General features: G+C 28.3%; 2 protein-coding genes across 4 annotated transcripts; one reads left to right on the top strand and one right to left on the bottom strand.

Annotated features, from left to right (window-relative positions):
• Positions 1-2,593: 2,593 nt before the first annotated feature.
• On the top strand, positions 2,594-5,822 carry AQP (aquaporin). 3 transcript variants are annotated; one of them, XM_089177468.1, is made up of 5 exons: positions 2,594-2,978; positions 3,463-3,691; positions 3,786-4,060; positions 5,048-5,186; positions 5,277-5,822. In XM_089177468.1, exons 2-5 carry the CDS (start codon positions 3,511-3,513, stop codon positions 5,471-5,473), a joined length of 792 nt encoding a protein of 263 aa, XP_089033594.1. In that variant the 5' UTR covers positions 2,594-2,978; positions 3,463-3,510; the 3' UTR covers positions 5,474-5,822. The 3 variants fall into 3 exon arrangements, with proteins under 3 accessions (XP_089033594.1, XP_089033582.1, XP_089033589.1); XM_089177456.1 differs by having other exon boundaries at positions 2,595-3,179; XM_089177463.1 differs by having other exon boundaries at positions 2,598-2,917.
• A 931-nt stretch (positions 5,823-6,753) lies between these two features.
• LOC107072335 (1-phosphatidylinositol 4,5-bisphosphate phosphodiesterase) lies at positions 6,754-15,970 on the bottom strand. The gene is given in 22 exon segments (XM_015332173.2): positions 6,754-7,606; positions 8,962-9,089; positions 9,092-9,207; positions 9,400-9,603; positions 10,985-11,108; positions 11,111-11,158; positions 11,222-11,362; positions 11,459-11,629; positions 11,718-11,916; positions 12,023-12,226; positions 12,408-12,565; positions 12,662-12,827; positions 13,349-13,537; positions 13,623-13,881; positions 13,988-14,198; positions 14,558-14,724; positions 14,790-14,890; positions 14,984-15,119; positions 15,191-15,270; positions 15,357-15,497; positions 15,572-15,631; positions 15,730-15,970. Coding segments are annotated over 22 exon segments (3,243 nt in total). The 5' UTR covers positions 15,901-15,970; the 3' UTR covers positions 6,754-7,537.
• Positions 15,971-16,105: the final 135 nt, after the last annotated feature.

The raw sequence follows: 16,105 nt of genomic DNA, 5'->3' as shown, positions 1-16,105 counted from the left end.
TATCAACGTTTAATACGATTATCATAAACTTATAAAAATATGGATATTATTAATTAAATAATTTTCTTCATAATTTTACAATTTCATAAATTACTTTTTTTCATTTAGTTTTCCTTAAAATAAATATTTCATCATCCTCTACTTTTTAATCTTAACATTAGATTTACGGGATTCGTCAATTTGACGGATTTTAAACTTTGGAAGAAAATATCCAAAAAAATTGTAGTATCTATTTTAACCACTTTGTATCGTAAATTAATTATTTCACCGAGAGAATTTATACTTACAATTTTTCTTTCTTTCCTAATTTTTTAAAAATCTGTATGTGGTATATCTATCTTCACGAAACTCGTCAAATTGACGGATGCTCGTAGAGATAGGTACACATATACAAAAAAACATCCGTAAATCTAGTGTTAAGAATTTTATAGATATATATATCGGCAAAGTATGAAATTCAGCATTTTATAGAATGGCTAGTCATTGTATATAATGCTTAACACTTAGCCGACCGCTCGGGTAGATCTACCTTTTTTCAAGCTAGTCGGTTGCCGACCGCTCGGGTAGATCTACCCTTTTCATCTGAGGAACGCTTCTTTCTCTATAGAGCTTATTTATATAGGATACAACATATAATAAAATGCATCAATTTTTGAAATCTTTTATTGCTCATTATTACGGCTCTTTATTTTCGGAATTTCCGATGGAGTCTTTGCCAGCCATAAAATTAATTTCTAAAATACTACTTCAGAAAAATGCGCGGTGGAGAGCGCAGTTTGGCTTTCCCGAGCGTGGTGGAAACTGTAGAGGTCTCTGTGGGGTGTTTGGTCGGCTAAGTGTTAATACTAACTGGCAGTATATGAAATTTATTCATATTTCACACATTTCCAATCATTCTATAGAATGTCAAATAAAAAACCGACAAAGTATGAAATACATCTCCGATTCGTTTCAAATATCACGTCTCTTATTATTTTTTCAGAATAACATTAGTATTTTTATTTTTTATTATTTACATTAGTGATTTCTAAAGTAGAGACCCTGTAGGAGGGACGCGCCTTACATATTGCTGGGGTTGCTATTGGCTGAAAATTTTGGGGGACTGCTTCCGATGCAATGAGCAGCCATGTTTATCTTTAGTATGTATAAATAACGGCTGTGGTTAGTTATGAAGATATAATACCCAGGAATCCTAGCTGATTTATTAATATTGGAAATTAAAAACAAATTGTGCGAATGATTAAAATAATTGTAAATATAATACATATAGTAGATAATTGTATTTATCAAAATTGTATAAATTCCTACAAGTTGTTTTGAAATTTCAAAATACTGTAATGCCTTTTATCAAATCAAACTTAATTGAATCTTTCTTTTTGAATTTATAATAATTTTTTTGTGTAACCTATTCTATTTTAATATAAATTTGTTAATTATCATTAAATATGGTTCATTTTTTTTCTGTATTTGCTGCAATTCATTATTTCATAATTTTTTCAAACCAATTCACCACTCTATCCCCTACACTATTCACTATTACTATGTATATACAACTTTTATACTATTTAAAATGTTTAACTCATTCGCGCGTAACACGTGACTACATAAGTTCCTGTCCCCCAAAATTCCTTGGCGCGTCCCTCCTACAGGGTCCCTATTCTAAAGTGGGCGCCGCCGCCCCCTGGTGGGTGCTGCAGCGATTCAGGGGGGCAGTAGAAACATTAATACATATATATTTTCTATTATATATATATATAAATTGTAAAATTAAAAAAAAAATTTACAGGGGGCGCTAAGTAATATTTTTTTTGGAAAGGGGGCGGTAGGACAGAAAAGTTTGGGAACCACTTATTTAAGTATTAATATTATATATATATTTATTTATTATTATTATAAATTATTATTATTATTATCTTATTATTATCATATATATATAATAGTAATTTTATATTATTATATTTATATTATATATTTAATATTTATTTTTCCAGAATAACATTTGTATTTTTGAGGAATGCACACACACACACACACACACGTCATTTATATAATAGTTTTATTAGGATCTTTTTTCATACATTACCTAAGAACGCTGAGCATTATATACAATGTCTAGGTATTATATAGAATGCCGACCTTTCATACATTGCCGGTAACATATATATATATATATATATTTGTTACTGAGTGTTTTAAACAACTATGTTATTATTATCATAAATATATCTAAAATTAGGAAAAAAAAAGCATTTTTTTCCGAATAATTTTTTTCTAAGATTTCTAAATTGTAAATATTTTTAAAATGAAACCCAGCAATCTTTTTCATAATTAATTTTTTATACAATTCTGAATAATAAACATGGCACAATGCCGAAAAATAGTTAATTCGCAAAATATTATTTAAAATGTTTGGTATATCAGGAGATATACTTAATTAACACTGCAAAAAATAAAAATAAAAATATTATAGAAATAATTTATATGAAATAAGCAGAGAATATGCTTGTTCAAATCAATCTGAATAGATGTTAAAATGCTACACTGTTTTATAATCAAGTAATTCGGGCATCTAACAGCTATTTAAAGTTGCTTTGTATGTATGCATATATGGTTGATGTATATGTTCACTTGCTAGCTTAAATAGCTTGTCCGAGTTAAATCTTTCTCTGTGCAGTCTATGAATATCGGGAAAGATACGAGTAGAATAAAAGATATCAAAAAATAGTGATCCAAATCAATGAGATTTACATCGATCAGTGACGCGTAGTGATACTTATTGGTGACAATCGTCGTGCGAGTTTAAATACATATTGTTTGATTGTCGTCTCATCTGGAAGCCAGATACAGAGAAACTTGAAACCGTTACTCGAAGCTAAACGCGACATGTATTGCATAATGCAATAATTCCCTTAACGTTGTATGTATTCTAGAATATTAAACCTAATAGAATTGTTACAAGACACGGAACAAAACGAAAAGTAAATGAAAAAGTTTATAACAAAGTTTTTATTTGATACTTTTTAAAACCAACTGACGAATCGCGTCTTAATTTATATTTAATGAGTTATTTTTAATGAATTTTATTTCTTTTGAATTCTTCTTCGTAACATAGTCATTTGTAATCATACAACATATTTAAACGGAAATAAAAACTCATACAGAATTCTTCCTTGTAAAAAGTATGCAAATTTGATTAATTTTTTTCTTTTTTACATTAACACGTAGAATGTTCTGTAATAATAAAAATTGTTGGCAAATTTTATTGCAATAAAAAAAGTATAGATATTTTTCTTTTTGAAAAAATAAATGTTAATGAAGAAATATGTATAATAGAGATAAATATATTTATTTATGCAAAGCGGTCAACGTGTTAATAACTGTATCATTTAAATATGCGTAAATATCGGTCTTATAATCCAATTCAACACTCTGAAATATTTAATTATTGATTATATTTTGTAGATCTTCTTACACTTCTTTATATTTTATTCTTTTAAATAATTTTTCATAATGATTCCGAATATCATTGCTTTGGCTGTATCTACTTGTTACATTTTATTAACGAGTTTAATCGCATATTGGATGAGAAGATATGTCGCTTATTATATAAAAGAACCTTTAATACAATCTTTATTTCTCGAAGGAATAGCAACAGCTGAATTATGCGGTGCTTGTTTTGAACTGATTATAAGTAAGTATATATATACAAAACAAAAATTTGGTTACAGTTCGATTTATGACAATCGGAAATACACACGAACGGTAAAAATAAATTCTCATTATAGTTGCTGATAATTGGGGAGTATCCATGTATGCGATATATTTATTCGTATTAACGATTTGGTGGAGTTTGAATTGGGGCGATGCCAGTGCTTGTCCTTATACACATCTCGAAGAAGCTGTAGAAGGAAAGAAATCTTTACGCATCGCTTTTCTTTTAATATGGGCAGAACTTATCGGTGGCCTCGTTGTATTTCGATATACACAATTGCTGTGGGCGTTAGAAATCGTACCTACGCACAAAAATAAAGCTTTTGAAGATTGTACTACGGATTTGCAGGTATAAAAAAGCAAAAGAATTATACGTACAATATTATTATATTATTTCAATATTATTGTACTAAAAGTAATTTAATAATAAACATATTACTAATATATAATATTATATTAATATAGATAGAAAAAACAGATAGAAAAAAATGTTAGAGGGAGAAAATATTCTATTCGAAGGCATCAATATGGTGATTAGCCGAATTTTTTTCTCAAGATCATCTTTTTCGAGATTTCAAGGTCATCATGTTTTTTTTTTAAATGAGACTGCATATTTTCACTACAACAATTTTACAGCTTATAAAAAAACAAATCCAATGATATGCGATACGTTGACCTTCAAGTGAACTTTATCGAGAAAATTGTGAAATGTCTCTTGTACAAGAGAAGATTTATTGCTTGTATGAGTGTCTTACACGTTGATTTGCATTTGTTTTTTCATTTATCGTCTTTCAAGTTCGCACTGATGTTATTAATAAACATTTCACAATTTTCTTGATAAAGGTCATTCAAAGATTAAAATATTGTACTAATTTGGATTGGTTTTTTTTTTATATAGCTTATAAAACTGTGGTGATGAAAATATGCAATTCTATTTAAAAAAAATACGATGACCTTGAAATCTCGAAAAAAATGATCTTGAGAAATATTCGGTCCATTACCGTATTGATGCTTTCGAATAGAATATTTTTTCTCTCTGGAATTTTTTTCTATCTTACGAAATAAACGATATATTTAAGGTGGTTTAGTAAGGTGAAAGACCCGGTATAATATAGACTAGTATAATAATATTATATTATACTATTATAAAATTATCATAATATTTTTTATATACATTTTCAATATTATATATTTATTTAACAAATTAAGCTCATTATTATACTAGAAATATAGTGTATACACATATAATAAAGAGATATAAAATATACATTTAATAAAAAGTAGAAAATATAAATCCACGTAGCAATCATTAAATTATTCTTCTCGCGTGTTGAAGGTGCCTGTTATATTTGGTGCACTTATAGAATGTGTAGCAACATGTATATGCAGAATAGTATCCCGTGGATTAGGCGAATTTAATTCAACTTTCTGTACTATCATCGATTCCTTCGTTGGAACTTCTTTAGTCGTCGCAGGTTCGAACATATATTTTATCTTTTATATTGTAAATTTACGTATACATATATTTATATAAAATAAATGAATGAATGTATCTTTATTTACAGCGTTTAATTATTCCGGTGGCTACTTCAATCCTGCGTTGGCTACATCGTTGAAGTATGGTTGTTTAGGAACAACTTTTATGGAACATGTAATTGTTTATTGGGTTGGAGCTTGTGCAGGTTCAATCACTTCTTTAAGGGTGTACAATATGCCTTTTATTCAAAATTTTATAAATAGAAAAAAGGAGAAAAGTTCTTAGAGAAATTTCTTAGATTTTCGATTGACCAAAGATTTCTTCAAAGATTTTGTGTTCATTCGTTGTGATTGTTATTTAACATTAATATTTATTTTCTTTTTACCTCCTCTAGCAGTTTGTAAAATAACGTTGACAGTTAAATTTAATAGTTGTTATATATGTAAAAGTGTGATAAGTGAAAGACAAAAGAACGCACACATTTAGATGTACAAAAAAGTTAATTTATTATATGACAATAACTAATTCCAAGTGTACACATTATATTGTAGAAATCTTCTAATTTGATTCATCAAGTGGAAGGATTATTTATTAAATTCTGAATTTATTAATAATATGTATTTTCATACGCAAAGATATGAATTTGAATAATTATTTTCATGTTTTAAAACAAACAATGTATTTTTATAAATAACATACATATATATATATATATATATATATATATATATATATTTTAAAAATCGCCTATTGAAGAATCCATTGAAAGAAAGAATAAAAATTTCATTTTGTAAATACATTGAATACAATAAGTACAATACACTCCAAACAGCGAGACACAACACATTTTTTCACGCAGATAAATCAACTGGAGAAGAAATATAAATATCTTACTATAACCTTTGACTTATTTATAGATATACATATGAAAAAAACGTTGCTTTAATTAGGGTGACAATGACTTTTTGATCTCCGAGATAAAAAGATACTTAACTTTATAAATAGGAATAACTTATTAAAAAAGTGTTGTTTTCTGTGTAAAAGAGTATCAAAAATTGAAAAAAGAGTATACACAGTGGGTGTTGAAAGTATTCGTACACCGATCAATTTGAAATAAAAGGTTGTGAAATTGTAGTTTATTAACTAATTTTTTATAAACAATATAGATTTGTACATATTCTTGAGAGTTTCTACAATAGATATAATGAAATAAAAAATAATTTTTTTAATAAATTAAAAAATTGACACACAAGGAAGATGAAAAAATCAGCAGAAACATACGAGCTATAAGTATTTGTACAGTTCTTATTTCGAACTATTTGCAAAAGAGTTTGTATATAAACCATTATGTAAAAACATGTCATTGCTTTATAGTTATAATTGACCTCGTCAGTATGTTTGTAAGCGTTATCGGCATCAGTTGAACTCAAAATTTTTTAAGATTGAAAATTATTGTCAAAAAATAGGACGAAAACGTGTGGAAACAACGATAGATTAAAGAAAAATTATTATTAATTTACATAATCAATGTAAAAGTTTATTAGAAATATCGCGATATTAGAAAACAGAACTCGATCTACTATAGAAAGTATCATTGATAGGTACGGATTAAGAAAGAACTGCAAAATAACTCAAGAAATGGACATCCACGAAAAATTAATTAGTACACTGGACGAGTTATCACAAAAATGAAAACAGAATCCAAAGATAAGTACCACTAGCTGCACTCATGCAGCCCCAAACAAGTATAGAACCTCCACCATGTTTCACTGTGGGTTGCAAATATTCTGGTTTCAACTTTTCAATTTTTTGTCCTCTATTCAGTGCAGTATCCATCAGATACAAAAATATTAAATTTACTCTCGTCTGTAAAAATAACTCGATTCCAGTACTGCACACATTGGTCTTTTAATGTTATTATTTGCGAATTATAATTTTTTCTTCCTATTCATTTCATTTATGAAAAACTTTTTACGAGCCACTCGACCATGAAAATGTGTGTGTGTGTGTGTGTCGATACTTTATATTAGTACATTTATATTACATTACATGTAAATGTAAATACAATGTTTCTGCCGATTTTTTCATTTTCCTTGTGTGTCAATTTTTTAATTTATTAAAAAAAATTATTTTTTATTTCATTATATCTATTGTACAAACTCTCAAGAATATGTACAAATTTATATTGTTTATAAAAAATTAGTTAATAAACTACAATTTCACAACCTTTTATTTCAAAGTGATCGGTGTACGAATACTTTCTACACCCACTATAAATCGCGTACATAATAAATTAAGTAACATTTAATATCTGAAGGGACAAGATTAACAAAGAGATGGACAAAAGATTTATACGTAAAATTCAGTTTTAGACGACAGGTCGTATTGGATTGGTTCATTCTTATACATTTCGATTGTCTGAAACATAAATATATTTTTGTTTAATAATTTTACGTAAACACATTGTTGACCGGTTATGTAAAAATTGTTAGCGTTACCTTATGAAATCTGTTAATTCGTAAAATGACTAGCTAAATTCAGAAATAATCTGATTTGTTTACGTAGGTTTACGGGACGTGCCATTTTGACACATTTCGAATTTTATAAGGAAAATTATCAAATTTTGACAAATAGCCCTTCTTCATCGTCTAAATATGTTTAAAAAAGGAAATAACATTTTGAAAAAAATAATCAGTATAAATAAGGAATGTTCTGATACGAGCTGTATCTGATCCGCGGAATAAATGTAGACTATTAAAATAATCTTATTATTAGTACTAAAATATTATTACTTAATATAAATTTTATATAAATATATATAAATAATATCTTACATTTTCATTTTTAAGTTTATAGTGTATAGTTTTATTGCTTTTTAGGCTATTTTAATAAAAAAAAATGTATATTTTCATTAATTGTGTCAATTCAACGCATGTTCGTAAAGGTTTCATATATATATCTATATAAGAAATGTCCGTAAACCTTGTGCTAAATATAAAAGAAGGTAGAATTACATACTTCAACTATATAATATCTGAATTAACAATTAGCAAGTAGTTAAGATATAAAATTAAAATTTGATCCGATAGATAGCACGATTAAAAGAACACAGTTTTTTGTAGAAACAATTTTCAAAGTACAAAAAGAAATAAGAACAAATAACTACGAACATTGTTGTAGTAAGAAAAACAGACTTAAAAGACGGATAACCTTAACTATTCGCCTTTCGTGAATTTCCTCGTTATTTCTTAAAACTAATAGTTTAAATAAAATTCTTTTTATATGCTTTAGTTCGATATGTAACATGAAAATTAAATCATTAGTATAGATTTCGTCCTACAAAGGCAAGCGATATTTATGTTACAGTACTATCTGTAGAAAATATAATGTTCATATAATATAATGTTCACATAACGGGTGTTTGTATAATGGAGATTCTATAAATATCATTTATATTAAATTCCATACATAACACAAACAATATCCCAATAACTCTTACACAATTGTATACTTCAATTAATAACATTAGTTGTATACTACGCGCATGCAAGCATACGAGTATAGTCGTAACCGGTCAACAATATATTAATAATTACAAAGCATACTTACTTTACAAAATATAATTTTAGTTTTTATAAAAGTTTTACAATTAGAGCTAAAAATGATTAATACGAAGATCTTCTCAAAGTTTTATCAAGTAAGTGACAACCGTGAGAAATATATATATGTAATATTAGAAATAAAATTTTATACATAGGTGTATAAACACTTACCGCTTCAATATCTTTATCCAAATTGGCGACCTGTTTTTCGTGCGTAACTTTAAGCTTCTCCATTTCGCGACCTTGCTTGATTTGTACAGTTTTTCTTTCTTGCATGAATTTTTTCGTATTTTGTTCTTTTTTTCTCGAAGCCTACGATCCTTATCACCTTTTGTTTTAAGAGCTTTATCATTCATCACTTCTTTCGCTGTTTCTACAGATATCTTAGCCTGATTTGCATTCATGTCCTTGATATCTCTGTGATCGTACATAATTTGTTATTTTAATCATCTGTATATATATCTACACCTATGTATCTATAATTACAAAGTAGCTATTTCAATCGCAATAGCAACCACATATTATCCTAATGCTAAATATATCAATAAGCTGAATGTTCACTACAAAAAAATAATAATAATTTATAATAATATTAATTCTCATTATTACTTGTCGTGTTTTGCTTGTAGTTGTTTTACTTGCGACGCTTGGACAATTTCGATAAGTTTTTTGAATTCATCCCGTCCAACTTCAGTATGATTTTTCAACATCTCCCACTCCTCTTTTCTATGTCTTTCCACCATAGCTGACCATTGTGCTGTTTGCTCACTTATTACCTTTTTCACATTTGCGTCTTGGACCAACGCACTTTTACTAAGACAATAGTTTATAATAGTTATTAAATCTTTTTCTATAAATTATTTGTATCTATTTTTGTAAATATATTTTTCTTTTTTACAAAAGCTCTATCAGACTTTCGAAACACCAATATTTCGAAACACCAATGTTGTGACCATAAATTGTACTCACAGTAACACCTAATATCCAACCATTTCCAAAAAAAGAAAAGTTCTAAGCCTAATATGACGACTTGCTACACTCTGAAAATTACGGTTTCTCTAAACACACATAGTGCAGTTAATATTTGTCCTATTTCAACATACGAATATAGATCTTTGTCTAACAATAAGTGTAATTGAGTTATGGATTTAAAAATTTGCATAAATAACAAATGTAATTGCTATTGGAGAGTATACTACAACGTGTTTTTCGTCGATGCGATATTAGAATTTTGTTTCAAAGAGTTCTATATATGATAATTACGAGTAAACCTACTCTAATTTAGTTTAAATTGTTTATTGAACCTTTACATAATAAAATATCTAAAAATTAGCTGTAGAATTTATTTTTTGCTGATTTACCTTTTATCAAGAATTTTATACGGCAATGCGCTACAGTACTTGTAAAGACCTCCTACTTTATCCACTATACTTTATGTAATTATAAATAAATATAATTAAAAATAATTGTAATATTAGATCAAAATAGATAATTCTATAAAAAAAAATATTTTCAAATATTAACATTTTTTAAATAAATTTTTTTTTACTAATTTTCGAAAATATTGAATCAAATTGTAGTAAAATAGTCAACCATTTTCCGTTCGCTATTTTTGTTTTTGAATATTTTTAAATTCATTATCAGGGGACCCAAAAACTCTCAAATACAATTTTTCAAAAACATTTAGCTATATCTTTATATGCATTTTACGTTTTCGGGATTTGAGAAGATATTATTGTACGATGAGCTGAAAAGGTTTGATCCTTAAACACGAGAGGGGTTGTGAAGTTTTGAGCCTAGTGCAAAGAGGATTGGAAAGATGTAAGCCTAATACGCGAAAGTAGGTCAAAAAGTTTTAAGACTAGTATAAGATGGGTTGAAAAATTTTGAGCCTACCTCGAGGAGGATTGAAAAGTTCTGAAACTCACACACGAGAGTGGGTTGTTTTAAAGTTTTGTGTTAGATTCAAGACTTTTCAATTAACTCTCCTTTAGGCCTACAAGTTTTCAAACTTCTCGCTTGTTAGGTTTAAGACTTTTTAGCAAACCGGCGAGTATTGGGCTCACTACAGAATTTTCCGTTTTTTTGGAAACAGTTGAGTATTATCTCTTATTACTTGCATAGTGCATAGTCCTAATGAATTTCTAGAACGATGTATAAAAATTTAAAAAAAAAATATAGAACAGATACTTACTCTTTACCCTTTATTAATTTTTCGATAGCTGAACAATGATTTTTCTGCATTGTTTGTTTTTCTTTTTGATGCTTCTTTCTCATTGTATCCAATTCCTTCAATTGTTTTTTTCCCATCTTGTATGTTTTTTCTCTTTTAGCGTATCTATCGTGATTGGTTCTGGCTTCCATTCCTCTTAAATTGTAATTTAATTTTTAATTGAATCCGTAAAAAAAATAATGGTAAATTTGTATTTACCTTTCTTAGCTTCTTCTTCTTTTTTCTTTTTAGCGTCAGCTTTAGCATCGGTCTGTTCAATTCCAAGTCCTTTCATGGTTTCCGCTTGCTTCTCCGCGCCTTTACTAAATGCACCCGGATCCGATAGCATGGCCATGAAATCTAAAATTCATATTTATTTGCTCTCCTCTTAGCGTTTCAATTTTCAAAGAGATATACATTACAAATTTTATTTCTCATGAATCTTATTACGATTACCTTCGAATCCATCTGGCACATAAATCTTTAATTCGATGTTACAAAATAACATAGGCAATGCCATTGGAAAATTAGCTTCAGTTTTCAACGATATATGCCTGTAGCCAGCTTGAAGACCATCCAATGGTAAAATTCTCTGTCCAAGTAATTTTCCACTTTCTTCGTAAACACCTTAATGTTATAACAAGAGATAAATATATAAAATTATTTTATCAAATAACTGATGATTGGTATCATTTGTTAAAATAATTGAAATTACCGATTCTGAGGACAGCCAAATCAGGTAATACAACTTTCCGAAATAGAAATGGTTCCTCGTTGTAGACTGGATTCAAACCATTTCCAGGTACCATTCTTGTTCTGAATTCTTTTTTTATAGTATCGGCCGGTAGACCGTACATGTCTACTTCAACATAAGTTCCTACTTTTTTATCTGACAAGAATTGCCCTGCTATTATCTGTTATTAAATGATTTAATCTTATTTGTGCACTTTCTTACAACTACTTTATCTTAGAATATTATTTTGTATTTTTTATTTTGTGTGTTTTTGACAAATATTTTACCTGTACGGAACACTGCGCAGTGATAACACCATCCACATCTTCGGAGAAAGGATCAAAATTACGATCGGGTCGTCTCATAAAGTCAGGTTTCAATAGGTATCCAGTAGTTCCATTGTACTCGAATTTACCTTGATTTAATTGCATAGGTAAATCAGGGGTTTGAAAGTTCAGTGCCACCATCTGACAACCAGCATTCCAGAATACCTAGAGAAATACAGATTTTTATTGAGTCGAATTTTGGATTAATTCTCAGACTAATTTACTTTTTTTTTAGCTAGATTTTAAATTTAAGATTTTCATCATTATTATTATCTGCACACATATATTAAATAAATATTATTAATTATAAATCGAGCTAGATATCGAACGTAATAAGTTTTTAAACCTGTGGCATATAATTTGAAGAATCAGCTCTTGTTCCTTTCGGATATATTCGACTCATTTGACGTTTGTTATAATTTACAAACTCAACCGAGTGTGTTTTTAAATAATTCAAAGCCGCCGTCTCAGAGAACGAAGACATATTATGATGTATATTTTTTTCTACGATAATAAATAGAAAATGAATAAAGAAGATTTTAATTGAAAATGATTTAAAAAAAAAAAACATGAAATAGAATAATTTCGATGACTACGTACTTTCGGCTGTTTCAAAGCTTTGGAACTTAATTGGTTGAGCATAATTGATCATCGATGATAGCCAAGGATGACAAGCCATTGTACTACCTGTGTATTGAATAGGTGGAGCTTCACCTTCGGCACCACCTTCACCTGGAGGTGCACCTTCTGCCGGTAGTGCTTCTTCCTAAAAAATATTAATAATATTTTCAAAATATAATCATTTTTAACACGTTACTAACTAGACATTTTATTCTTAATTATACCTACTAGCCAGATATTTGTTCGCGTAAAATATTTGTAAATTACATGTACTTCGTCAAATTCAACATAATTCAAGAAATATGTCAAATTTCAAAATACACATTAATTATAAATTTGTATTCACTACAAATTTGTTGTAAATATGATATTATTTTTTTAAAGCATTTTTAATAAAAAAAAAAACTTTAAGTATCATAATCATCTTTATTGATATCAAGATTTTCATCATTATTTGGTATACCGAATAAATTGCTCGTAAATATTTATAAAATATTATTAGTGTTTTTTTGATTATTCATATTGAAATGATTCAAAAAATTAAATTACCAAAAAACTTTTAATTTTTGCTCTGTGTTATTTCATTGCAATCACTTTTGACAAATACATAGAAAATGTAAAATATTTTATCATTCATCCTCATAAATTTATTTTCATTTTATTTACCTTTGGAGGTTCTGGAGGTGGAGCTGCCGGAGCACTGGCATCCTCAACAACTTCATCTTTTGCTTCAAACTGTCCTGATCGAAAGAGTTCCAGTTCGACTTTTTCAACTTCAGGCTTCAATCTTTTGTTCTTAATTAATATTTTACGTTTCAAAGCACTTGGGGGTGGAAGAGGAGAACCTGGTTCGAGCTAAGTTCAAACGAAAAAGAAAAATACCAATTCAATAATTATTCTTAAGACATTTTAATGAAAAAAATGATCTAAATTTAATTACCGGATAATCTTTCAAAGGTTCCTTCAAAAGTAGGTCACCCAATATTTCATCACAATACTTAGCCAATTTGTACTGTTGTTTTAGACAACAATGATTCTCGAAGCTAAGAATAATTGGATAATCGGATGTAACAAAAGCTGTGTCTCTGAGAGCATAAATAACATCCTTAAAAAGAATATCTGTACACATAGCTTTTCCATGAGTTATTATGGGTTCTTCATCTTCACCTTTGCCATCCCAACAATCCAATTCAACACACCTATAAAAAGAAAACAAAAATAACAAAAATAATGATTTTTGTAATAGAATCTTTAAAAGATCTTAAAACACAATTATAAGCAATTCATTGTCAGAATGTTGTTTACCTGCAACCTGCAAGCAACACTTGTCTATACATCTCTACTGTACTTTTTCCACCAATTTGTCTTCCACTGAGATAAGTATTGTGACTCGAGTTAATATAATAATGAGCGAGTGGTTGGTCCATGTCCATCCATTCTTCTAATTTATCAAGAAACACTGGCGCATTTTCGTCGGACATCAAATAACGTATGAAACCATCTTTTGTTAATCTTTCTACAAATATTTATATTACGCTATTAAATTAGATAAATTTTTTTCATGCTATATTGTTTTAAATACATTTAAATATATTTTTAACTTTTTTAAAAAGGATTTTGTTTTCGAGAAAAATAAAGAAGACAATTTGTCCACAATAAAACAATATATGAACCATTTTAATTTCACATTTTCGACTTGGTATTTAATGTAGAATCAATCCCTGTTCGCTTAAATCACTACTTACAGAGCATCCTGAATATGTGCTGATAAATAGCGGAATATGAGTCAAGAAAAATATTTATTTTTTCAATTTTTGGAATTAGTCCACTATCATAACTGACAAGAGGGAAAAATATTATACGTGTAATACTTACTTTCAGATTTTGCTTTTTCATCTGTTTCATAATCGTTTATAATTTCTAAACATCTTTTTTCATCATAAAGTGGATACAAGATTTCGTTTAATCTTGGATCTCTCTGTTTTTCGTTCATAAATGTTACCAGTTGCTCCAGTCTTATGGAATCGGCTTTTCCTTTTGTTCTGAATACAAAAAATTAAAAGAATGGATATGTTTATATTAAAAATATATTGTTATTAATACTTACATCGATTGGAAGAGTTCTTCGATATCATTTCTAGGACAAATTTTGAAGTACAGACTGTAAAATTTCTCAAAAGTAAACGCTTCCGGTTCGATTTTATCATTCTGAAAAAATATTTAAACAATGACAGATACAATGAAAATATAGATTATTGAACGTATGTAACTATAAGAGAAATTAGTTTTTAATGAAATTACCTTTCCATTGGGTAAACCCAAGTCAGCTAATCCTTGATAGACCAATTTTTCTGTTTTACCTGACGCAAAAGTCTTTGATATTATCTTTACAGGAACTTTTCCTTTTGGATCTACTTGACTTCTTAATCTCATCCAACTATATAAAAAATATAAAAAATTAAAAAATTTAACCATTTTAAATGGATTGCTATGGTAATAAATACTTACTGTTTCATTAATTGAATCGTTGGACAAACATTACTGGCTTTTGTGTTATGTGTGATCAATCGTAAACCAACTTGCCAATCCTGTTAATCAGTCGTTTATATATAAACTTTTTGTGTCTTGGATAAGTTAATCTTACAAACGTATATCGATAAAAATAAATTTCTACCTTCGCTGTTTTTGCGTCGGCACATACCACGTGCTGATAATGTATATTGGTATAATCGATTCCAGAACATATAGTTAAACTTTTTTCATCCAGTTGTTCTAAATTTCCGTGCTTACTTAATTTATTACATAACTTTGGATCCTGAACAAAATTATAAATGGATTATTAAATGATTTATTAGATCGAAAAGGGTTTTAGGAATGTATTGTAGATACCTTTGGAGTTCCACCATAACGAATGTCACTGACCTGAGCTAACTCTATAACATCACCATCCTACATAAAATCAAAGAGTATATGATACTTGTTTTAATTGCAAAAATAAAATAAAAACGAAATTAAATATAAATATTAGTGAATTCAATTGTATTTACCTTCCCGTCACTTTTCCAAGAAATAAAAAATCCGTACTCGTCAACTTTAAATATACAATTAGGTTCGTATTCAGTCGTTTCTTTATCTTCGAACCATCTATCAAAAGTCGAACCATTTCTCAATAATTCCGGTACTTCTATTCGCCAATTAAACTCAAACTTTTTCGTCATATTATTTCCGTAATTCCTGTTCTACAGGGAACGAAGTGAACTTGAGTTTTCCAAGATTGCAAATGAAACGATTTCGTCTCATAATAACATCTTGCCCTAGAGATGCATAATGCAATTAGTTTAATCCAATTGATTATATCAGGATTCCCTCATGATCCGATACGGATCGATCATCGATCCGCGCGGAAAAAAATACCTAACTTAT

Source organism: Polistes dominula, unplaced genomic scaffold (assembly GCF_049000335.1).
Source record: "Polistes dominula isolate Pdom_NZ unplaced genomic scaffold, Pdom_raw_medaka contig_624, whole genome shotgun sequence".
NCBI classification, from domain to species: domain Eukaryota; kingdom Metazoa; phylum Arthropoda; class Insecta; order Hymenoptera; family Vespidae; genus Polistes; species Polistes dominula.
This window is presented reverse-complemented; position numbering and strand designations above follow the sequence as displayed.